Source organism: Malus sylvestris, chromosome 17 (genome assembly GCF_916048215.2).
Source record: "Malus sylvestris chromosome 17, drMalSylv7.2, whole genome shotgun sequence".
NCBI classification, from domain to species: Eukaryota; Viridiplantae; Streptophyta; class Magnoliopsida; order Rosales; family Rosaceae; genus Malus; species Malus sylvestris.
In genome coordinates this window covers 3,511,467-3,535,996 of record NC_062276.1, presented here as the reverse complement: position 1 = coordinate 3,535,996, position 24,530 = coordinate 3,511,467, and the positions used below count along the sequence as shown (strand labels likewise).

Genomic DNA, 24,530 nt, shown 5'->3' with positions numbered 1-24,530 from the left:
TGAATCACATTATTGCTAGCCCATTGTGAAGTTAAGCTCACCCACTTCCGTTTAATGTAGATAATATCGTTTGTTGAAAAAAAAATCATTTGATATCTAATTTAATCACATTATTATCCACGTGTAAAAGATTTTTTTTTATAAACGGTATTACAGGCCTCTTAAAATGTTTTGAACGTGTTAAAAAATAGAGAAAATAATATTTAATGAACAACTGATTGAATCATATTATTGTTAGCCTATTGTGAGGTATTAATTATTAAAAAATAATTGTACAAAAAATAATTATTATAAAAGAATATTGTTAAAATGACGAAAATACCCATGTCACATTTGATACATCATTTTTTGTTGCTTTTGAAGTTTTTTGTTTGAGGGATATTTTTGTTCAATTACTTTTTGTGAAACTTGACACCCAAAAAACCCTGTTCATTGGGCCTTGGCTTTATATATAAAGATGATCATTGTTTACAAGTCATGAATCCATTTGACTTTGGTGTGTTGATGTTTTGCTTGTCGTGGTCTAAGATCTTCGAGCCCAATTAAAAAAAAAAGAAGGTTAAAGGTATGCCCACGTATGGGAGAGTGAACAAGGCATTAATATTTTCTTAGTTTGCTAAACATTATCGTTTTCCAATTAAACATTGTTTGAAGTGATTTATGGAGAACCCTTGTATCCTAACAAATAAGGAAATTGCAACAATCTGAATTCCTTAGTGGGTTTTTGTATATAGGGTTGCTGGTTCTTCCACTGAAGCGAGTTAGCCAGTGAAGAACAGAAGGGGAATACAAAGTGTGAAGAAGCGTGTTCTCAGTGTCTTGTACTCGTAGTTGCACATTTTGTCATGAACTGCAAAAGGAGTGATAATTCAGTTGATTTCCACAAATTAAGACTATCCAAAGCAACGTGTAATGACTGAAATGGTTCAAATATTTGCATAGATATGATCTTTTACACAGCCAATTCATGCAGCACAATGGATAGCTAGGCCTCTCGAAACAGTTTTCATCAGTGGGAAGATGTTAAAGAGTTCAGTGATCGTACTGCAAATTGACCTTGGTTTTGGAAGATCCATAACTCGATTCATATCTTATTTGGAGGATCCAAAATCGTCATAAGCCAATTCATACCTTAATGGATCCAAAACTTCAAAATCATCATCAATCCGGCAAAAAGAATTTTTTTTTTTTCCTCTATAGACAACGTCTTAAAGTTTTAGCTAAAATAAGAAGTTAGATTGTATGATCAATGATGGTAAGAGTTTGATTATTAAATATGAATTTATCGATAAATTATAGTCTTACTGATAATTTTATTGTGTATTTGATAGTAATTATTTCACAAGGACAGAAGGGACAATTCACGTTTAAAATTTAAGTTGGATCTATAGTCAGATTATATGGTTCTATCCTAACAGAAAACTAGATCATTCCCCGGCAATCGGATCATAAAAATCTCCGACGGCGTCACAAAAAGATAACCCTACGCTCCTCCAACGGCAATCAAACGCCACGCTCCACTTCTTCTTCGCTGGAGCCTCTCACAGTGCTACTGCAACTCGCATCAAGATTCAAGAACTGGTATGTAAACTGCAATAATTATCAAATTCATAAGCTTTTCTATCTTGGTTTTTCAGTTCATTAATTTTCCGAATTATCATTACAAGAATCATCTCGGCAATCAATCAGAGCAAAGTTTATCACTTTTCCCACTAATCATTCTTTGACTTGCTTTGATTCTGTAATGCAAGTTGACACTGGTTCCTCAGGAATTGACTTTCTGTGATGGTCCTGAGGATTACCCTCTTTCTTTATTTCTTCCAGAATTATAATCAGTAATTATGCTTATAACTGCTGCATTACTTGATGATGCATTTACGTAGTAACTTTTGCACTGCCACGTGAATTAGTAACACCACACGGTGATGGCATTGATGGATTTAAGTTTTTAACTTTAATTTTTGAGTAATCAAGTTCTCATTGTAAAACTCATGGATTTCACTAGATGTTAGAAGCATTCAATTTTTTTTCTTGTTCTTCTTGTCAAATTATGTTAGTTATGGAGGGACCACTTAGGGGTAATAGATGATCATCACATGGCATATGGATTGAAACATGACAATGCCTTCTATCTGTTTCTGAAAACTTTCTTATCCCTTTTGTTTGTTCCTCCATTTAGGAATTCTATGCTAGAAAGCTGAAACCTTGCTGTGAAATGCTGTTGCGAGTCCAAGTTCAATGACCGAAATGATTTTTTGATGTTCATTTACGTTCGTTGTATGAGCTGGTTTTCGTTATCCTCTCATTTTCCTAGGTTCTCTCGGTCCAGCTTTTTCTTCTAGTGATTTCTCGGGAAAATGTACCCGGGTGGATACACCGCTGAAGTTACAAGCTTGTCCTCTAAAGCTACAGAAGAGGATGTTTACGATTTTTTCAGTCACTGCGGTGCAGTTGAGCATGTTGAAATCATCAGGTAGAATTCATCTTTCCCTGCTTCTAATTATTGAGAATGATTCCGAATTTTTGTACTGAATCTGGAAAATGGTTGTCTAGTCATGTTTTATGTGTGGGGTTTGTTCACTGTAAACTCATTGAATCAGTCAGAAGCAGGTTGTTTTTGGAAATTGGTTAAAAGGAACAATGACTTATGTGAAGCCTCTTCAATTTCCTTACGTCGTACTTAGTTGTTAAAGAAATTGAAGTCGGCAGTATAAAAGGTTTAATTTTGATTTCCATGAGTTTAGAAGTCATCACTGCAGCCAACGAGGGTTGGTTGAGAAATCTTCAAAAGTGAGAAGACAAGGTTCAAAAGATCGAATTTGAGAAGTCATGTTTGCACGAGTTCTAGTTTCCACAATCCTCAGTTAATTAAGTCCTCTGAATTTCCTTAATGAATGTGTATCTGATTAATGCTTTTGTTGTTGGAAACAGATCTGGTGAATATGCCAGTACCGCATATGTGACATTCAAAGATGCTTTTGCTCTGCAGACTGCTATACTACTCAGTGTAAGTTGGTGGTCATTCTACCCTGCAAATGCTTCTCGAATGGAAAAGTTCGTTTTTCCCTGCTTAATTCAGTCCATAAATGCAATCGCTATCATCGAGTCATTAGCTCTAGATGTCCATAAAAAGTCGGGTAGAACCTGCACTTGCGTGATGTTCGATTAGATGTAATTAGGCATTTTGTCCGGATAGTACATGGATAAATTTTACGTGTTCATATGCAAGTCGGGTAGAACTTACACCTGCCTGACGTTTGGTTGTGCACTTTTACTCCAAAAAACGATTACGTGTTCATATGGATAAATTTTTAGTGTTAAAATGCCTCAGATATTTGATATTGGTTGTCCACTGATTTGTCCGTCCGTCCCAACTTCAGGGAGCTAGGATTGTAGATCAATGTGTATGCATAACAAGGTGGGGAAGTTATACTGATGAATCCGATGCTTGGAACAGTCCTTACAACCCCGAAGGCAATACTAGCTTAACGGTACGTGTAAATTAACTGCTTTGTTGTTTTGGATGAAGATTTATCACAGTACGAGCTTAGCATAACAAATTTTTCATGTGCTTCTGAAAAATTGTCTGTTTAAAATTCTATTCAAACTTCATTATTTCTCAAATTTGTACGACGTTATCAGACTTATCACACGAGTCAGTTCATCTCTACTCCTGGAGAAGCAGTAACTGTTGTCAAAACAATGGCAGCCAAGGGATATGTTTTGGGAAAAGACGCATTAACCAAGGCCAAAGCTTTCGACGAGTCCCATCAACTCTCAGCAACTGCAGCAGCCAAGGTTTGCGAGCTCAGCAACAGAATCGGCCTCACTGAAAAAATTTACGCAGGCATGGAAGTTGTTAAAACCGTGGACGAGAAGTTCCATGTTTCAGATATCACCAAATCAGCTGCAACCGTTACTGGAACGGCAGCTGTGGTGGCTGCTACGTATACTGGGCAAGCAGCTGTGGCAGCAGGAAGCGCTGTGGTCAACAGCAGCTACTTTGCCAAAGGAGCTCTTTGGTTTTCAGATGTATTGACTCGTGCAAGCAAAGCTGCAGCCAATTTGGGTACCCATGGCGGTAAATAAGGTCCAACATTTGTCTAGATTGTTTTGTGTCTACCAATTTCTCTGCAAATAAATCATCTTTTGTTACATGCCAACTTTGGTTGGAAATTGTTGGTGTTTAAAGTCGTAGTATATCACATTCAAGCATTGGTGCTTAAAGTGACAAATGGTTAGTTTGGAAGTGTTTTTAAAATGACTGAAAACGCTTTTGATGAGAGTACGTTTGAAAACAATCCTTAGTAAAAATGCAAGCAAATCATGAAAAAACACTTGAAGAGCTTCCTGCAAGAAGCACATAACTGGTCCTTGCAGGAAACACTTCAAGTGCTTTTGGAACCCAATAACACTCACCATGATAAACATGTGTTTGGTATCCCGGGCTCATATCCGCTTTCTTTCTTCATCTCTTGCCTCACCTGATCAGTTAAACAAAGAGATAGAGAGAAAATATGAAGTCATGACATGCAAGTGTTTCTCCGCCTAATTGGTCTGAAGTAATTTAGTCAAAACACTGATGCAAACGATGACCCATTCAATATGCTCCATCAACACGTTTGACCCGATTATTTGAAACCTACCATTCTTGGAAGGCAAGCAATCAGCAAGCACCCTGGAAGATCAGCAACTGGGACTTCACTCCAAGTAACAACCAGAATTAATGTTAAATATTTCAGATATCATTAATTTCATCACAGTTGTGGTTGTTAGTTTTCATCATTTAAGGTTTAAGCTTCACAACTCCCTCTGCCTCCCCATCAACTACTTCCTAATTTTTTTATGATGTTCTTCATCTGCCAACCAGTCATTGTGCACTTATTTATACACTTATTCAGCATCACAGCAGCTACTCCTGCTCAAGTCTTTACTTTCAAACGACCCCGTGACGTTCTTCCAACTTTAAAATCATGTTGTTTTTTTTTTTTGAGCCACCATCTACGGAGCAGTTGTAGGTTGCGGCTACCCTGTGCGGCAAGTTCTAGAAACGGGTGGGGCCGAAAGGGTCCAGATGCAGTGTCTGTCGCTTCTGAGATATCTATTTTTGGACGCGTTTCACAAAAGTATAAGTGTATTTTAATCTCACCTCATTTTACACTGGTCTCACTCGATGTGAGAGTTGTCCTAATTTAGGAGAATCATGCTTTATAAGATTGATTAATCAATTGGTTTTGGATCATGAGATCTCAGCTTTATGGTCATTGCAGATTATGAATCTTCACTGACTTTGCTCCTCCTACGCTTTGTTTGGTTCATGGTTTGTTTAAGACTCCCATCATTCAAAGCATATTATTATACAACTAGAAAGCCTGGAACTTGCTTCCCCTTTCACTTTCCAGGGAATCAGCCGAACATAGGGCAAACGCGCCTGATACTTGGCAATTTCTTAAACGAGCTGTTAATCGAATGCAAAACGATATGAAAATAGCAGGTCTCAGGTTAATTTGTTAAAGAGTCAGGTCGTTATCGAGTCACTTGTTAAGAATTCATTAACGAGTCGGATCATTAACTCTTTTTTTTTTTCAAAGTTGTACTAAGTGGCAACCCAAATGCAACTTTTAGATAATGTCGTTACCCTTTTAAATTAATGGGACTGTTTTATTAAATGACATAATGTTTTCGACAAGAAATAGTTGTTCATTACACTCTTTTCTTCCTATCCCTTTCTTTTGGAAATGGATCCTGACACCCAATCCTCTTCATCAAATAATTCGGATCCTTGAAATTTGATCCAACGGCTAAAAATATGGGCCCACTTTAAAAGTTATAATAACTTTAGCCCTTGAATCAAATTTTAAGGACTCAAATTGTTTAATGATGAGAATTAGGTATAATGGATACAGAGATGATCTCCTTCCCTTTCTTTTTGGTCACCACATTAATGTGCCCTCTATTTCTTAACAACCCAATTGATATGATTTGATTGGATGCAAAGTGTCACGTAGCCAATTGTGTTTTTTTTTTTGGAACAAATCACGTAGCCAATTGTTACATCCGATGTTAGAGCTTTTTCCGCCTTACCCACCATGTTAACTGCTACAACGACATTTCAATAGGACTGTCCATTTATGACTGTTCTCGCACTCTATGAGACCAACTTAGAATTAATGAGAGTGAAATACAAAGAGTTTCATGCTTTTATGGAAATATTTACGAATAACGTGGTCAGGTGGTCATAATCAAAATTTTTAAGATCTCAGAAAAGAAAGAATCCAATGCCACGAACAAAGTTTTACAACACTCATCATCCGATAAGTACCCAAATAATAAAAATACGTGATGCGTATTAAACTTAAGATGATATATTCTTGATTATAAGTAAGAGCCCTTGCCTCGAAACCCTAATATGACTTTGATTGCCCAAACGAGAGATGAGAATAGGAAAGGAGAGATGGTAAAAATTTTGGCACTCAATATTCATTAATTTGTATTGTGTTAGTGTCCCTTAGCGGCACCATGTCATGATATTGTATTCTGCCTGCGTAGTCAACCTAATTTCTATATAAAAACTAGTCTGCGGCTTCGTTCATTCGCTTCAGGTGACTCCAAGTTTTTTTATACACTTTGAGGGCCACACATTTGCTTTGACAACAAAGCTAAAGATAAAGGGGGCATTTGTTTATTTTGCAGAACCTAATTTTTCAGAAACTTTTATTTAAATATACAGAAAATATTAGCAAGACTCACTCAAAAAGCTGTCATTATTTCACATGACGTCTTGAATATTGTTTAACATTTTATATGTAATGAGTTATAATTTTATACCAAAAATTACAATTTGACACAAGTGTGTAAGTTGCAAGTTATTATTAAAATAAATCAAAATAGAGTAAATTTTTACGCATGTCAGATGTCAAATTATATTTTGTCTGTGAAAAGAATTGAGTATGTTTCAAATTGGTGAGAAGTCGAAAGACGGTGGATTGACTAGGGCACTAAACTTTTGTTGTTTCGCCGACATTGACCCTTGATGGTTTCATCCACCTAATGTGCTTGGCATGAACATGACGCATCAAAGATGTTGGATGACCCCTTCTATCTCTGAGATGGTTAAAGCCAACTACTATCCAAATACAATACACCATAAAATAATATTGTGTATGAATAAATTATTCAAGCTACGATTTTACGCTTAACTATAATAATATTGATTTGTTTCTTGTATAATATATAGGAGTCGATAGTTGTACAATCGGTGATAAAGTAGATTTCTCGTTGGTGATAATTTTGGCATCAATTTTAAGTCAAGTGTTTGTAATTAGAAAAAGAAAATTCAAAATATCATGATGAAGAAGGAAATAAACTTGTGTGGACGCATCCAATTATGTTTTTAATTGAGAATTTCTGACAACAGTATGAGGCTCTATATTTTAATCTCGTATGACCTTACACTAGTTTCATTCAGTGTGAGAGTTGTCTTAATCAGGTTTAGTACGTGAAACAAGAACAAATAGCTGACAATCTACAATGCATGGACAAGGAAACAGAAATACAACATGATACAGGTATACGAAGAGATACCACCATGTCCATTCATCATGGCTGACAATATGCATTTCAAATGTGGCCTTCAGATTCTTGCAAAGGTTCATATAGTCTTACAATACAAGGCTTTCTCATATAGGTTGAGGGAACCTATATCTGCTTGAAAGATTATTCCACTGTTTCCTATTGCAGTTTTTTTTTCTTTTCTCATCAAATGTACCAAAACTCTTTACTGTACAACAAACAACTCGCCAACAAAAAAACCCAAAAGAGAAGAAGAAAATAAGCACAAAAATGGTTAAAACTAATCAGTACCTGAATTTAGGACTAATAGCAACATATGGGGCAGCGTATTAGGCCATTTTCGTTACAATCCGGGCAGCGTTGGAACCCCGATTCACCCTCCTCCGCCTCCTCCTCCTCCTCTTCTTTGCCGTCGCGATCAATGTCTTCGTAATATATCTTACAGCTCCCTGAACATGTTTCGCAAGGCACAAACCTTATATCCCCACAAGCATCACAAACTCCACCACCATCTCCGCCGCCACAACCGCCATCCAATTTTTCACAGGAATCGAGCAACTTTTCGAGCTTTCCGTCTTCGTGCAATTGCCGAATCTCATCGGCTCCGCCAACGTACTTGTTCCCCACAAACACTCTGGGCAGCGGAGCCACATTGTACCTGTCCTTGAGGAGCTCCCTCAGCTCCTCCTTGAACCCCGAATGCATCGACACGTCCCGCTCGTCCACCCGGACCCCTATGCCCTTCAGTATCACCCGCACGTGGCAACAATCCTCGTACGTCTTCCGTACCCCTCGGAGGCTCGTGAAGTACAACACCACTCTGTCCCTGCCCTTCTTGTCCTGGACCTCCAACACGTCATTGCAGGCCCAAGCCGGCTCCTTGCTGACTACCAAATGCGCTAAATCGAAGGGATCTTCCTCGGATTTGATCTCCGATAATGATTTCCGGAACGCGGAGATCACATCCGGATCAAAATCTGCAATCAAAGAATTGGATTTCACCTGATCATTGTCATCCGATATTTGAAGCCACATTGGCTGCGGCTTAGGGGGAGAGTTCCCATTTTCTTGGAATCTCGATTTCTGGCGGTCGGAAGGGGAAATCGGCCTCGGACACAGGTCCCGAACAACGTCGAAAGAAAAGCTCCGAAGGTGATGGGCTGGCGACCTGAGAGAGCTCATGTCCTCGAGGCCTTCCATCAACTCCCATGTATTGATCGTCTCCGGCTCGCCCGGCGGAGTCCTGGTCGGAGTTTTTGGCACAACTTTTGGGATTTTCGCTTCGATCATATTCGACCACGTCTTGGCTTCGATTAGTCCCACTGAGAATTCCTTGTTCTCGTGCTCGATCATGTTCTCGTTGGTATCATCGCATCCGTTAGCAATTACTCTGTTTTCAGGGCGGTTGAGAGAACCTAAAGTGGAGGAGGTGAGGGCGACGACATGGTTGCTGTCACCTTTGGTCTGCGGCGGGTGGTGGACATGCATCGAGTAGCTTCGGGAAATCGGAGAAATGGCGCTTTCGCAGTGCCGGCACCGCTTTTCCTTCGAGGTTGCGCAACCCATCGGACCCCAAAACCGCCGAAGCTCGATTGGATACAAACGAGATTCGATCAAAAATCAAAAGGGTGTTTTTCTAAACGATCGGAAATGGAATTCCTCAGGAGAAAATGGGAAATTGTTGGATTATGAAGAAGGATTAGAAAACCATTCCTCTCCTTTCTTCTTTGTGAATATATTTGCTTGACGAGAGATATAGACACACGTGAGAAACTCGCATTAATGGCGGAGAGACTCGAAACTGTGGATTTTCTCGGAAGAGACCTGGAGGAGAAAAACGACGAAGAAGTGGATTTTCTGGTCCTGGAAATTTGCAGTCCGTGAGGGAGAGGACAAACGGAATGAGATTCCAGAAGGGAAAGGGAACAAAAAGTTGGGAGGAGGTAATGGAATGAACGGAATGGAAAAGTCAGAGAAGGAGGGCGAAGACCATTGTGACTAAGTTCCCACCTCCGATCCCCACAAGCCGTCTCTCGAAAACAAAAAAATCGAAAACTGCAATGGAGTGGAAGCAAGAACCCAACATTCCCCAAAAGAATGTGTCAATATATATATATATATATATATTTGTGCCTTGACTTGGCAACAAATTAGAATTTTTACTAGAAAAGTCCTCGTAGTTTACTTGAATTTTCACATACGTTATGCTAATGAAATAGTTTATTGCTTATAATGAAATGCAAGTGTTGCATGTAGTCAATATCTTAGTAAAAATTTTACCGACTTATGTGTTTTGGGTTTAAAATTTCTCTCTTTGCTAAGTAAGTGCAATAACTTCGTATCCTCGTAATTTATTTGAATTTTTACTTTCAATCATGATTTTTTCTCACATCTTCGTCCCATGTGTTTTCACTTGAGCATTGATTGTCAACTAACTTGCTTTTTCTTTTCATTATTGTGCACATTTTCTCATTTAAAAATCCAATTTAAAAGAAATTTTGCCTCATAATAATGCTAAACTAATGAAATTTCTAATAAAGGAAATTGTAGCAATACCCACTCAATTTTAATTTAATTGGAGTAATGGTCCCTCATTTAAAAATTCATGACCAATGATCCTTTAACTCATTAAAATGAGCATCTATAGTCCTTTTTGCTAACTTCGTTAGAACTTCCATCAAAATGAGTCACATACCACACACGTGAGGCTAAATCAAGGGATAAATATGGAAAACCAAATGAAAAAAATTGTAGCAATGATATCTCAACCTTAACCCAATTGGAGAAATGGTTCCTCAAGTTTAACCCAATTGAAGCAACGATCCCTTAATTTTAACTCAATTGTGGCATAGTCCTTCTAAGATGAGTCATTTTGACGGAATTATGACAAAGTGACAAAAAGAAACATAGCTGCACGTTTTGATGAGTTAAGAAACTATTAGTGGACTATTGCTACAATTTTTTTCTTTCTAATACATTATGGAAAATATTAGTACAATTTGTTTCTTTTATTTGACTAAACTAATGAAAAAGTAGTTGAACTTTCTTTATTACTTAAAAAATAATACAATAATTTTGCTTGAAGGATAATGTTATTCATACACTTTTTTTTTACCTTTCACATATTTTTATTAAGTTTTGTTCATTAATTTTTTTAAATTTATTCAATTCAACGATCAGAAATTAAAAAAATGTGTAAAATTTAAAAATAAATACGTAGATAGCACCAGCTTAAATAAATAATTTACCAATTTCAAAATTCTAGTTCACGCTCCAAATGTATCGATTTAGATTAAGTCAATATCAACCTGAAATGCGACTATAGCAAAAACACAACACAGGGGGCCCACAATTCCTCAACCTTCGCTTAAATCATTCAGGTCAAGCAGCGAATGGTGCTGCCTCGTCCGACTTCTGTCCTGTGGAGCCATTCGAGCAACAAATCCCGCAATTTGATAAATTTATTTAAATTTTGTATTGTTCGAGTTGATTCTAATTGTGTTTAAATTCTTGTTGACACGAACTCAATCTGTAATTGCCCTATGATTTTTTAAAGTTCATTTGTAAGTGTATTTAAAATGATTGAAATTTTTTTTAGAAAAAATGTTTTTTAACTTTCAAAAGCATTCGAAGTGCTTCTTGCATCTTTACCACAAAAAAAAAAGTGCTTATTGTGGAAATCATTTTAAGTACTTTTTCAATATTCATTTTTATTTTTATTAAGAATTGATTTCAAAAATATTTTTATTAAAAACGCGTTTAACAATTTTAAAAACATTTTCATACCAACCCTTAGTGTAGTTACTAATTGTTATAACGGAAGTGACGTGTCGGGGAAACCGTACGAGATCAAAATATTAGACAGCAAAAAAGGAAGTTAACTTGACAAATTATAATAGTAAAAAAGCAAATAAAAATAGTATGATTAATTTCTATATTATCTTTGATTTAAAAATTATGAGTAAGCTTATTTAATATATAAAAAAAAAACATAAAACTAGTCACTTAGTACTACGGTCTAGTGGTATTCCTCTTTACTTGTAAGTGAGAGATCTTAGGTTTAACTATCGTCAAAGGCGAATTCGAATCACATAATTGCTAGTTCATTGTGAGATTAAACCCACCACCTCCTCTTAGTGTAAATAATATCGGTTGTTAAAAAAAAATGTAAAATTGATTACAAAGAGGGTTGCCTTAAACGAAAGAGGTTCAAATCTTGAAATGACGAGCACGCAACCAATTGATTCTTTGTCCATTTAGTGTAAATATATCATTGTATCCAAAATACAAATAATAATTTTTTATTTTACCCCCTTACATTTTCTAGAGAGTAATTTTGTCTTGAGAAATGCTAGGGATTACCTTTTAAAAGTGAGACTCTTCATAGACTCCATGTCCCCTCATGTTTTTGGCACAATATTTTATAAAATTGATACGAGAATTAGCGTTAAAATGTGAAGTGACAAAAAGTATATAAAAAGTTTCACTTTTGAGAAAATCCTCTTAACATTTCTCGTATGTTTAATCCTCTAGCCACCTTTTTTTTTAATAAATTCTCTAGCTAACTTTACTCAACTTAAAGTTACGAGAAAAGGTCGATAATTGGTATCACCATAGTTAATTGGGAGGCTATAATATAAGCTCGTCTAAATTTTACAGCTAGGACAGAGCATGGGGATTGGTTCTCTCATTAGAATGAGGTTCCTCTCCGGATCTTCTTTGTGAGGATTCCGTGAATCTTTAAATCGTGTTCATTTATCGTATATTCTGCGGTTTTCGTCAGTTATTATTCATGTTTAATTTAAATAAAAATATTTAAAATAATTTATAGTCGTACGATGTACGATGAATGGACATGATTTGAGAATTCTCAGATTTTCACTAAAAGAATCCGAAGAGGATCCTCATTACTCTCATTATTACGTAGGCATGGTGAATTGGCACTCTCCACGTGAGGCCACGTGGACGCTTCTTGTATGCAGTTTCCAAGACCCACCCCACCATACTCCTTAAATTGCTAAATCTGATCTTAAATTAATGCAATCACTTCCATAATGGCTTCAACCGAACAAGGAACCACTTCATTATGCTTCGAGATTAAAAGATAATTGAAGATTTATTAGGCACGTCTGGGAATAATAAGATGACCATAATGAATGGTAGGATTCTAGAGACATTTTTCCGTATGTTTAGAATATGATCACATACGTCGTTATACAAATAGAGAGGCTTGAAAAAAAAAAGAAAAAAAAACCTCTCCCAATGACATATAACGGACAATTAAAAAAATACTATGTGTTCCAAGTATATTGAAAAATCTCTCGATTCCATCTTCTCTGTTACCGACTACATGCAATTGATGTGCATGCCCCCTTTCATTAAACTCAAAAGAAGATAAAGAAACATTAAATTGGAGTGAAACACCGACGAAGTGGTTTGAATACTTGTACTTTCAAAATGATCTAGGGTTGATCCCAAAACTTCATACACATAATAGTATTGAGGGAGGAGCTTTGTGACCAATTTTCTTTAGAAATAGCACGACGGAAAGTATGAAAAGATCTATTTAAAATGCAAAATAAGAGCAAAGCACAAATGAAATAGTACAATGATTTTGAATAAATGATGAAACTTGAAATACATGTATTAGATAAAAAAAAAAAAAAAAAATTACTCTATGAACTTTCTCTATTTAGAATTGACTTTAGATTAATTTTACCTGAGTGTCACATCATCATACTAATTGAATTTTTTTATTTAAATTTATGGTATGGAGCAATAATACATGGCATATCTTATATTTGATTCCAGACACTGGCGAATCACACGATGGTGGTCAAGAGATATTGAAATGCCTATATGAGTTTTTCTGACCCTCAGAAAAATGAACTGATGTAGTGAACCAATTGATTACTTAAAAAAAAAAAAAACCGCAATCAATATATTTTTAGTTCATGGACTAGCTCTAACTTTATTCTAAATATTGTTATCGTGAAGGGAACATTGTGTTACAAAAAGGGAGTGACTAAGCAATTCATATTTAACTCCAAAAATTGCAACAAAAGAAAAATGATTAAATTCTTGTCAAAAAAAAAAGAAAAATGATTAAATTAGTTAACACATTTTGAAATGAAGAAATCATTAAATTAGTGGAACTTGACCACGTTTTGTGGGTGAGTGGCTTCTTGGATGGAATGTTTGTCTGCGTAGTGCTATCTTCTTGTTTAAGTTCATGGCTTCCACTATCCAACTAAATACTAATCATGTCCTAATAAAATATCTATTAGGTGTTTTGGGGAAATTGTATATCGGGGTTAGACATTTGAGACTTAGATCGGACGGCTCAGATTGTCTCTTTTTGATCTAATTTTGGAGATGACAATCAAACAAACTATTTCAGTGTGTCCGTAATAAGGGGTGATACCACATTTTATTTTACAAGTGAAAGTACACTTAAAAATAAAATTTCATTCCACTTATATAATAGCATACGGTGTATCTCCTCATATTCCGGGAACACTGATTTCTCATAGTTTACACGTGTTTTGAACCGCAAATTTCATTACAATATGTTTTACAAGAATGTTGCATGTTAATGGTGAAGATTATTAGTACAATTTTTACCCTAATAGCTTTATTGAACATCTTGTTCTTCAATAACATCGTCTTTGGGAGACTAAAGTCTTTACTTATTAACGAACAAATCAAGAAATTATTAGGCGTCACAAGAGATAAATGCTCATATCAGTGTCTTACTCATCACGTGGCCGAAACTTTTAGCACCTTGTTACCTAGCATATAAGTATATAATATTGATCACTCAGAAAAATATCTCCGTAGCTAAGGTAGAATCGCTCTCTCGCGTTTCGGCATGAGTTTGGGTAGCCCATCAAATTAAGCTTTCAGAGTAGCAAAACTGAAGAATGATGTAGCTGGATAGGCTTCTAATTTTTTGAGGAGTAACCGAGTATATAAGTCTACAATGTTTGAGCTGGGCCATCTGCAAATGGATTCAAATCTTTTGGGCCTTATTATCTACAGAAGTTTATGTTTTGGACTGAAACTGGTTTTTTCGTTAAATCTTTTGTGTGCGTAATAAGAAAAATGTTATAATCCATGAGTTGGTGACATGTCCTAATCTACGATACCAAGAAAAAAAAGAGGGAGGGAACAAGACCAGACATAGCAGAAAAGGCAAAAGGCTGAGATAAACGAAGTTTCTCGAAAACAAAAATGTTGCAAACTCTATGATCCTTTCCAAACTCCTTAAGGGCGTATCGCATGATCGTATTCAAGCCAAGAGGTAGGACAAAAGTGAATTATAAACATTTTTTTTTTTCAAGTTGGAAAGAAGATTTTTTGAGAGAGCGGGAACAGGAAAAGGAGCATAACATATTCAACGATGGTGAGAGAGTACCAAGACTGGCTAGAGAAAATTGTTCGGAGTTTTCAGTTTAAACAATAAGGAACTTAGATGGAGAACAAAAAGAAGAAAGAAGTGTTTAAGAAGCTAATATGTATCTTACAAATTACTAAAAGCTCGTTTGGAAGAGTTTTTTTAATGACTGAAAGTGCATTTAATGGAAGTGTTTTTGAACTTGTCATGTGTGAATTAGAAAAGCTTATCCAAGGACAAAAATTCTATGGAAATACATTTATGATTCTTTTTTCTAAAATTTCGCAAACTCATTAAAACCATCAGTAACTTGATTTGATGAAAGACAAAAATATGAAGGAAAAAAAAAAAGTGTGCGAGAATCATTTTATTTTCCTTAATTATGTTTAGCTACTTGTATTTATATCCAGTGCATGCATAGCAAGCAAGCACCACATATCACTTACAAAACTTCTCTCTCTCTTTTTGGTTTTAATTAGTGGATGCAAAAACAGTATTAGCTTTCAAATGTGTCTATTCTTCTTTCCCATCTGGGGGGTAACCCCATCTGTTTAGGTCGAATTCAATTGGATACCTTGTGGATGCCACAATTCAATGCTTGTTTTTTGCTCATCTCTTTGGATGAAAGGGTCCCATCTGATTAAATGATATGATTAATAAGTTTGTGTATCAAAACAACCCAAAAAATATTATATAATATAGATAATGAACAATTAAAGAGGCGACCCCAAGCCAACAAAGCTCTCTGCTTTGCAAGGGTAGGCAGAGAGAGGGGAAACGTCTATCATACACAATTTTACACTTGCTTTGCAAAAAGATTATTTTCAAGACTTGCACTCTGACCTTTCAGTTACAAATAAACAATATTTCTATTACGTTAATGCTCACCTCAAACAATATTTCATGCTTGGAGAATAGAAGAAGCATAATGCACATAACAATATATATATATATATATATTAAACTAAATAACATGGTTGAAGAACCCCCTTCAGAGAAAAAAGAAGGAAGAGAAAGGAGTTGGAAGCAGGGCACATGGAAACAGGAGGCCATGCGAGGAAGATTCCGAGCTCCCGTTCTTTAATTTATTTTTGAAATGAGCAACAAAGGAACAACATGGATCCACCCTTCTCCCAAGGGGGTACCCTCTAATCTTCTAATAAAGGCATGTGATTGTAAGAGGAGCTTTGTTGTAGGCCAGCTCAAATGCCGAATCATTTGTAGGTCCCACATTGCCCCAAAAATCCAACTTCTTTACCCTACCACTGTTATATAACTTGGAGATATTACTGAGAACATGATCCTCTTTGGATTTTTTTCCATTCGGATCATGCGGACCAAATAGTGTCAGTCGTTCACTTAAAATTGTACAGCTGAGATCAGTCTTTCTTTTCAGCTCTCACTCTTTTTTTTACCGATCCTTGCCTTCTTCTTTGGCGGCGATTGACGAAAAAGAACCGCAGAGAAAGAAAGGAGAAGAAGAAAATGAAAGGGGTTGAAGGTGAGGGTATGCAGTGGGAATTGGGAGGGGAGGGGGAGGTGAGGGATGGTAAGGATCCTGATGAATGGTCAGGGGATCTGGAGAGGATATGTTCCCATATTACTATGGCCTATTTGATGCTGAACATGTATTGTTATATAATTTAACTCTTTTATACGGCAGTGCGTAATTGATTTGAAATATAGTTGTTGTAGCGACAATTCCTTACTTATAAGTTCTCCTCCAAGAAGTGGGGTGGTGGTGGTAGCCATAGCCCTAGGAGGGTCTCTAGACAACAAATTTCCATTCCTTGGCCTATTACATTATACGTTTTAATTTTTCGAAATGACAATGCAAGATTAATTTGATATACAACTGTAATGATATTCCCATTACTTGAAGGTTCTTCTCGAAATGGGGATGCATGGTGGTGGTGGCCTTAGCCAATGTGGGACTCTAGACACAACAATTTACATCCCTCGGCCTATACCAAAACACAGTCGGACTTATAGTTGTAGGTATTAACACTAGAAAAGTGAAAGCGACAAATGGTTTCTCCTTTCATGGATAAATGACACGGACAATCCCATCCATTTTCCTCCTGAAGCCTTATCTGCTCAGCTTTCAAACCATAAAATTATGGGAGGACCAAACCAAAGTACTGAAGGGGAGTGGGAAGGAGAGAGAGATGCCCTAATTTCAACCAATGCGGAATCTCATGTGTTCTGCAATTCCCACTTCAATTATGTCTTGAACAATATGTGTCGGGGTGGTTACATAGCTGGGATTTAATTAATTAGGTCTACTAATTAAGATAATCACCTTAAACAAGCTAGTGTTTCACAACGGTAGTCCATCCTAAACAGGCTAGGCTTTTTTTTTTTTTTTTTTTTTTTTTTAATGAGACTAGTTGATGATTTCGCTACGTAGTTCACTATTTTAAGAGTTGGAAAGACTTACAGAAACATTTTAGCTAGTGTACTTATTTATTACTAAAGTATCTATATTACAATTGAATTAGATCATCAAACATAAGCAATCATTTTTTACTTGTCTACGAATTACAGTCCGCATAAACATTATAAAAATACAAAGATTTTTTTTTCGCTTGTATTTCGAACTGCAAACGTTCTATAAGGAAAAATAGTTATTTACACGTAAGGAATTAAATATTCTTCGATATATACTAGGCAAGATATCTGAGAATATAGGTTAAAATATTTGGCTTTTATAAAAATACCATGCTAAAATGAATTGTAAATGATTTTATTTCTTCTACAGTAACTATGTTTCAAATCCCAAGGTGACACAGGAACAGCTCATATAAAATATTACATAACGTTTGATACAAAATAAACCAAAATTCTCCAGCAAATTACAGGGTCCACGAATATCAAACCGTTAACTTATTACATCTCCAGAGTAGGCGAATGGGTAACCGTAATCACAGTGCCACGTTTGTGTACAATCATTTTTCAGTTAAGCGTCATGTCATAATTTAATAGAATTTTTGATATTAAGGCTAACTGAAGTATGAATCTGTGAGCAACACATAACTTTCGATATAAAAGTGAGATGAAAAAACTAAGGGTAGTCATGGCCCTTTTTGAGATTTCGAGAGTCCTAACGCCTGTGCGAAATTTATAAAAGGGTCTCTCCTTAAAATAGTATTAAAAAAAAGTAAAACAATGTATTGATGTTATAAAACAATCACTTAAATCAACACTGATTGCAAGTTTACAAATGTCATTAATTATAATTTAAAAAGCTACAAACATAACCTTCACTAGGTAATCAAAAGCAGTTCAATCTTAAACAACTAAACATGAAAAAAAAAACTTCAAAACTCTAACTTTAAAGTCCACTTGAATATATAACCTTATTATATAATAAAATTGGAAAACTATCGTTTTTAGGGTGTTATTATTGACAATCAGAATATCTCATTGTACTAAAAAAAATTATATTGAGTGATGCTAGGGATACTAAATTTGTAGACAAAATTTTGTAAATTAAATGACATGTAAGTTGATTATTGGATTATTACTTAAGTATTGATAAACGTGATCATTTCTTATTGGTGACTCATCATTTAGTTCACAAATTTAGTCTCTCTAGCATTACCCTTTTATATTTAGAAATGAACAAAATTTACTCTTATAAGGAATGCATAATGAGATTTTAAAGTACTAACAAAAATATTTTTCTAAATATATAACATTATTACATAACATTAGATGGCAAAAATTTTGGGGGTCCCTTCAAATTTAGGGTTTTGTGCGACTGCACCTTTCGCTCCCTTTTAACACCCCCTCTGAGGGTAGTAAAGTGCGAATTTCACGATATTTAAAAGTAGTAAAATAAGAATTAGTGGGCCAAGATCTTACCACGTCATCGATTAATAGAAAAATTAATGGCTAGGCTAAGGAAATATCAAAATATCAGAAAAATCAAATTTTAGGTGTGAAAGTGATACAAAAAAAAGTAAATGTAGTAAAATGCGATTTTGGTGAAACTTGAGGGTAATAAAGTGGAAATTTACCTTCTTTTTTTTATGAAGCAAATGAGTATGCGACTTTCCAAGTTAGTCATTAGAGTGCAACTTTGCCTATTTTTTTCCCTACACCATTGAAGATGCTCTTAAACAACCGAAAAACTTAGTTATAGCCATAACCATTGTCTATTATTTTTCTCCCCTTGGATTCTGGAATTTCATGTTGCATGCCCAGTTTCCTCGTCACACATAATGTGATCTTTCGATGCATTGGGGAAGTATTTGATGTCAATATGATATTCTTCTTCTGTGGGTTTTCATATTGCCGTATTTTTCCACAAATCTTTCCTTTAATCACTTTTTCTCTATCCTTTACAATAAATTAAGGGTGCGTTTGTTGCACCGGACTATCTCGGACTGGACTAGCTTCAGGAACTAAGCTGGACTGGCTTAGACTAGACTAAGCTGGACTAACTTAGTAAGACGTTTGGTGCAGTATCGGACTAAGCTGGACTAAGTTTTTGGCCATTTTTAATTCACTTAAAAATTAAACAAAAATTAATAATAAAAGGGGTGAAGTCTGGAGATGAATGGAACCAAGAACATTTTCTTTCCCTTCCTTCCTATATCCTTCATCGTTTATCTCTTCCCCATCATTTTCTCTCTGTTAAATCCTACATCAATCTCTTAATTTTCTTCATTGATTAAGAGAATTTGTATTGGGGTATTGGAATCCAAATTACCTCGCTGTCAAAATGCAGAGCCTTTATACAATCAAGATCTGGTTTGCATTCTAGAAGCTTTTCACAATCAACATCCAAATCTTCCATCCCTCTCCTTTGCACTTGAAATTCGTGAGCATATCTGGAAGATGGGGTGAGTTTGTGGTTTGGAGGTCTTGCCCTTCGATTTTCAAAATCCCCAAATCAAATAAAAAAAATCTCAGCCCTCTCAATTCCAAAGACCCAACCCTCCCGAGAACTCCTCCAATTTTCAAAAAGCCAACTTCCCGATTCCAAGCACCACCGACGGCTTGGCCATGATGACAACGATGCAGAAAAAGAAGCGAGGCCCGTGAACTGGAACTGGATGTTCGCCTCATTTTCGTAGTCCTGCTTAATACCAAGCGAAAGCAGGGGACTAGCTAATGAGGTTTAGCGAAGAGCGGAGTGCCTCGTAGTCGAGGCGAGTCCCACTTATTCTAGTCCAGAGCCTTACAAACATAGGATTATAGTCTTATTTAAGCTAGTCCAAGCCAGTCTCTCCTAAGGAGGTGTAACAAACACCCCCTAAAGGGACAAAACTTCCCTCATTCTTAACATGACATCGTTTCACCACGTAACATTATAATTTCAATTATTCATTCTCTTTATCATTATCTATTTATTCAATTTAAAAAATATTTAGTTATTCAGTTAAAATTTTAAAAAGACAAGATGTGTAGTCCACCACTAATCGCAATATTATCTTAAGTTAAATCGTACTAATGTATAGGTTTCTCCTTTTACATTTTTACATGGAGAGAAAATGAGAGTACAAAAATTACAATACTAAATTGATTTTACTATGATTTGGTCTTATGACATTGTTTCACAATCTTAAGGTAAACCGTACAAACGTATAGTTTTCTTCTGTTGCATTTTTAAGTGGAGGGAAAACGAGAGTACAAAATTACACCACTGAATTAACTTTACAATAATTTGGTCTTACGACATTGTTTTAAGAGGAGGGTTTTAAAAATATTTAACCCTAGTTGAATATTTCTCAATACATTTTTTTTTCACAGTATCCTTATTACAAATGATAATGTTAATAGATTAAATTATTAGCTAGTTGTTAAGAATGAGGAGAATCAATTAGAATCGAACTCATACAATATTTTTTTTTTCGACACTGCCATAAACGGTCATCTGCTTTTCTCAGGAAAAAGGATCCTCGCCGGATCATTTTCCTTGGGATCCGGGAGATTCCGTGATCATGATCGTTTATTGTACATCATACGGTCAATTTTTTTTTCTGACTACAAGATGTACGATGAACGATCATGATCACGGAATTCTCTGGATCCCTAAAAAAATGATCCGGCAAGGATCCTTTTCCTTTTCTCAGTATATTGTTTGTGAGGTATTTGTGTATAATATTGGAGGAGAGCTTTCGTGGACCCATCCTAGGATATGGATCTCTCTCTCTCATTTTCTCTCTCTCTCTCTCTCTCTCTCTCTCTCTCTCTCTCTCTCTCTCTCACCTAAAAATCGCTGTCTTTCAGTTTGCGCACCCATCTCACCCATCCCCTTTCTCTTTCTGAAAGCCCTGTCAGCCATGAGAGTGAGAGCCAGCACCACCATAATCTAAAGCTCCCCTCCGTATAAAATTTGTTCCAAAAAACTCACAGTACCATCGGGATTTTTAGTACATGATGCTTCCTTATTTCTATGCTATGCTTTTCATTCCTGCATGAAAAAAAAATCCAAGTCTTATTATTATTATTTTTCATAGCTCACATCACATATGATGGCCTTCCCTCCTTGTCACAGTTTCATGTTTCAAACCCATGAAGATCCAGACCTCCACCTTGCTAATTCCTCTTGCCCTCCTCAGCACTTCCATGGTTTCTCTTTCTCATTTTTTTTTTCTTTCATTTATATAGTTTGTGACTTTCGACCAAAAAATTTATACTTTGTGATTCATTAAATTGATTAATGAATAGATGGGGTGTTTAATTATTGATTACTTTTTGTGGTTTTTTGTGGGCTCTCTGCAGGTGGTGGAATGCCTTTTATGATGAAGAGATCACTGTCGTTTTCAGGCGTTGAGAACAATAGATGCCACCATCACGACCAAGAAGCGGCGCTGCATGGAGGAGGAGGAGGGGATGATGATTTGTCGGACGACGGATCCCAGATGGGAGAGAAGAAGAAGAGGCTGAATCTTGAGCAGGTCAAGACTCTGGAGAAGAGCTTCGAAATGGGGAACAAGCTAGAACCGGAGAGAAAAATGCAGCTGGCTAAGGCACTCGGTTTGCAGCCGAGACAGATCGCTATATGGTTTCAGAACAGAAGGGCAAGGTGGAAGACAAAGCAGTTGGAGAAAGACTACGATGTTTTGAAGAACAAATTTGATGCCCTTAAGGCTGACAATGATGCCCTTCAGGCTCACAATAAGAAGCTTCAAGCTGAGGTAATCGATTAAGTTAATTAATTAGCTCAAGTTTATAACTTTTGAAGAATAAATTGTTGCAGCCTTAAGCATAACCAAGCTGGCTAGAGCAGATGTGCTCCATGCTCTGCACTCTAGTTTGAATTTCGTCCTGTAATTTAGATTAGATGAAAGTAGAATATCGCAGACTGATTTTCTCCTCCATTCCTCAATTTTCTTCTCGGATGAAAACCAAGTTTGCAGTTTGAATCTTCATCTCCCTAATTTCATTGCAGATTGACCTTCTTCTTCCTTCCTTCCTTGGTTTTCCTGAGGTGTACATAGAGTTTGAAGTAGCTAGAAAATGCTAATTTTTCTTTTAAACATTTAATTAAATGATTAAATAACTTGTTATTGTAAGAGGAATATTTATTTATAGCATCAGCATTGATTATGGTGCATTATGATTACTAGGACATCTTAATCTCAATTCTACTGGATGCTGGATCAACTCCTGATCCAATGCACATGGAAATATATAATTAGTATCAAAAGTCATAGTAATATTCCCTAATTATTTTATCTTAATCAGTGTCAGTCTGTAAGATGTGCATCTTAATGAACAAAGGTACTTTAATCTGAGTTGCTTCAAAAGTTTACCTAACTCCAATTGTTTAGATATTTATATTTGTTTGGTTTAAAATTAAATATGATGCAGTTATTGACTCTAAAAAGCAAAGATTCATCAAATGAAGGAGGGTTTAATTTCAAGAAAGAAATTGATCAGGGTTCTTGGAGCAATGGAAGTGAGAACAGTTTTGACCACCACCACCACCACCACCATCTCAACTTAGAAATTTCAAGAACAACGGCAACCACCAGCAGCCCACCTTCTGATTCTCCTCATATGAACGGAAAAAACCTCTTTCCACCGTCCTCCTCCTCCCTCATGTCTGCAAGCACAACCCAACTCCTCCAAGGATCATCGAGGTCAGATCTTCAGTCCCTCAAACTTGATCAGATGATTCAGGACGAAGGATTGTGCAGCATGTTCAATGGCATTGATCAAGAGCAGCAAGGGTTTTGGCCATGGCCTGAGCAGCAGCATTTTCATTAATTGGATTGATCATCCAATTAAATTCCAAACCCTGAAGATTAATTACATTATTCTCAAGCAAGTTTGGCCAAGGCTCAGTGATCAGACAAGTAATTAAAAAACAATTGGGAAATTTTTTCCTATGAGTTTTAATTAAATATTCAAGGTTTTTTTTTTTTGATGTACAGAGTTCCACTTTTGCTTCATCAATTTCATCAGTTGGGCTGAAAAATCAGTGTGGGGGAATTGATTTGGCTCTGAATAATACTTCAATTCTAGTTTATATCCCAAATTTTTCTAGATTGTCTAGGCTTGTTAATTTTCTGGGTTGCACTCAGATCATATTAAGAATTTTTTCTTGTTCGAGCAATGTTCTAGTCTAATCTAAACTACATGAAGATATTCAAACTTGAGTGCCGAGAAATAACCAACTTGGTTACGCTCAATTTTACAAGACTACGTACAGTACACTACAAAAAGATTTAGCTAAATAATTAAGTTATATATATACACACACATGTGCCAGTGAGTGGATTTCCAGCACTGCCATGGAGCATATGGGACGTGAGATCAAAAGGATTCTCTTCACCTGCAAAATTTTCAATTTTCTTTTTTAATTTCTATGTTTGTTGGTGCTTTGGGGATCATGATATATTGTAATATAAAACAATTTCTATATATAGAATTGCTCTGTGGAAATAAGTTGCAGACTTGCAGTGATGAGAAAAAGCTGACTTCATATAGCAGATTAGCTACAGAAGTGTTCATAAAGATTAAAGCCTTAAAGGTAACTGTGAGGAAAATCTCTGTGGGAGGTAAAGATCGAAGGGTCAATTAAAGAGGTGGGAAAACGAGGGTTGAGTGGTAGATTCTGAGCACACATTCCAAGTCGAAAGAAGCCAAAGAGATGGGAGGAGAAAGAAAACAAATGGATTCATTGGACTGTAAATAATATTTGTGAGGGTTTTTGAAGGTGACGTTTGTATATTTCCATCTGACAAGATAAAGTATCTACCTGTGTATATCCATGTGACCTACTGCCACACCATATGTGAATCCCTTCCTAAACCAGATTTTCTGTTAGTAGTGTGAACCTCACGTAAAAGTAACTAAAAAACTTTGCATAAACTTATAAAGAATTGAAATCCTCCTGCTAGCTAATTGACTAAGACAAAATTTCAATTACTTTCATAATATATCAAAGTATGTTAATTTATCTACGTAATTACTTTACGATACGGTCATAGAAGTTAACTTTTCATGAAATATATCTTTAATTTTTTTTGGGTCCATTTCATGACATATATCTATTATCAACAGAGCCTTAGAATACTCGAGTACTTATCTTTTGAGTGGT

At 35.9% G+C, this 24,530-nt stretch overlaps 3 protein-coding genes across 5 annotated transcripts; 2 read left to right on the top strand and 1 right to left on the bottom strand.

Annotated features, from left to right (window-relative positions):
* Nucleotides 1-1,407: 1,407 nt before the first annotated feature.
* On the top strand, nucleotides 1,408-4,261 carry LOC126609630 (binding partner of ACD11 1-like). 3 transcript variants are annotated; one of them, XM_050277483.1, is made up of 5 exons: nucleotides 1,408-1,581; nucleotides 2,330-2,473; nucleotides 2,932-3,007; nucleotides 3,381-3,491; nucleotides 3,643-4,261. In XM_050277483.1, exons 2-5 carry the CDS (start codon nucleotides 2,358-2,360, stop codon nucleotides 4,087-4,089), a joined length of 750 nt encoding a protein of 249 aa, XP_050133440.1. In that variant the 5' UTR covers nucleotides 1,408-1,581; nucleotides 2,330-2,357; the 3' UTR covers nucleotides 4,090-4,261. The 3 variants fall into 3 exon arrangements, with proteins under 3 accessions (XP_050133440.1, XP_050133441.1, XP_050133438.1); XM_050277484.1 differs by having other exon boundaries at nucleotides 2,315-2,473; XM_050277481.1 differs by having other exon boundaries at nucleotides 2,180-2,473.
* A 3,308-nt stretch (nucleotides 4,262-7,569) lies between these two features.
* On the bottom strand, nucleotides 7,570-9,664 carry LOC126609759 (uncharacterized protein At5g39865). Its single transcript, XM_050277674.1, has one exon. The coding sequence runs from the start codon at nucleotides 9,136-9,138 to the stop codon at nucleotides 7,876-7,878; it is 1,263 nt and encodes a 420-aa protein (XP_050133631.1). The 5' UTR covers nucleotides 9,139-9,664; the 3' UTR covers nucleotides 7,570-7,875.
* An 11,454-nt stretch (nucleotides 9,665-21,118) lies between these two features.
* On the top strand, nucleotides 21,119-23,543 carry LOC126609697 (homeobox-leucine zipper protein HAT7-like). Its single transcript, XM_050277567.1, has 3 exons — nucleotides 21,119-21,550; nucleotides 21,704-22,119; nucleotides 22,796-23,543. Exons 1-3 carry the CDS (start codon nucleotides 21,451-21,453, stop codon nucleotides 23,192-23,194), a joined length of 915 nt encoding a protein of 304 aa, XP_050133524.1. The 5' UTR covers nucleotides 21,119-21,450; the 3' UTR covers nucleotides 23,195-23,543.
* Nucleotides 23,544-24,530: the final 987 nt, after the last annotated feature.

Bases quoted from the DNA above. Each gene is read 5' to 3' on its own strand.
- LOC126609630 (XM_050277483.1), top strand. From the start codon at position 2,358: ATGTACCCGGGTGGATACACCGCTGAAGTTACAAGCTTGTCCTCTAAA. The intron at 3,008-3,380 runs GTAAGTTGGTGG...TCCCAACTTCAG, and splicing joins AGACTGCTATACTACTCAGT to GGAGCTAGGATTGTAGATCA. The intron at 3,492-3,642 runs GTACGTGTAAAT...CGACGTTATCAG, and splicing joins AAGGCAATACTAGCTTAACG to ACTTATCACACGAGTCAGTT.
- LOC126609759 (XM_050277674.1), bottom strand. From the start codon at position 9,138: ATGGGTTGCGCAACCTCGAAGGAAAAGCGGTGCCGGCACTGCGAAAGC.
- LOC126609697 (XM_050277567.1), top strand. From the start codon at position 21,451: ATGATGGCCTTCCCTCCTTGTCACAGTTTCATGTTTCAAACCCATGAA. The intron at 21,551-21,703 runs GTTTCTCTTTCT...GGCTCTCTGCAG, and splicing joins CCCTCCTCAGCACTTCCATG to GTGGTGGAATGCCTTTTATG. The intron at 22,120-22,795 runs GTAATCGATTAA...AATATGATGCAG, and splicing joins ATAAGAAGCTTCAAGCTGAG to TTATTGACTCTAAAAAGCAA.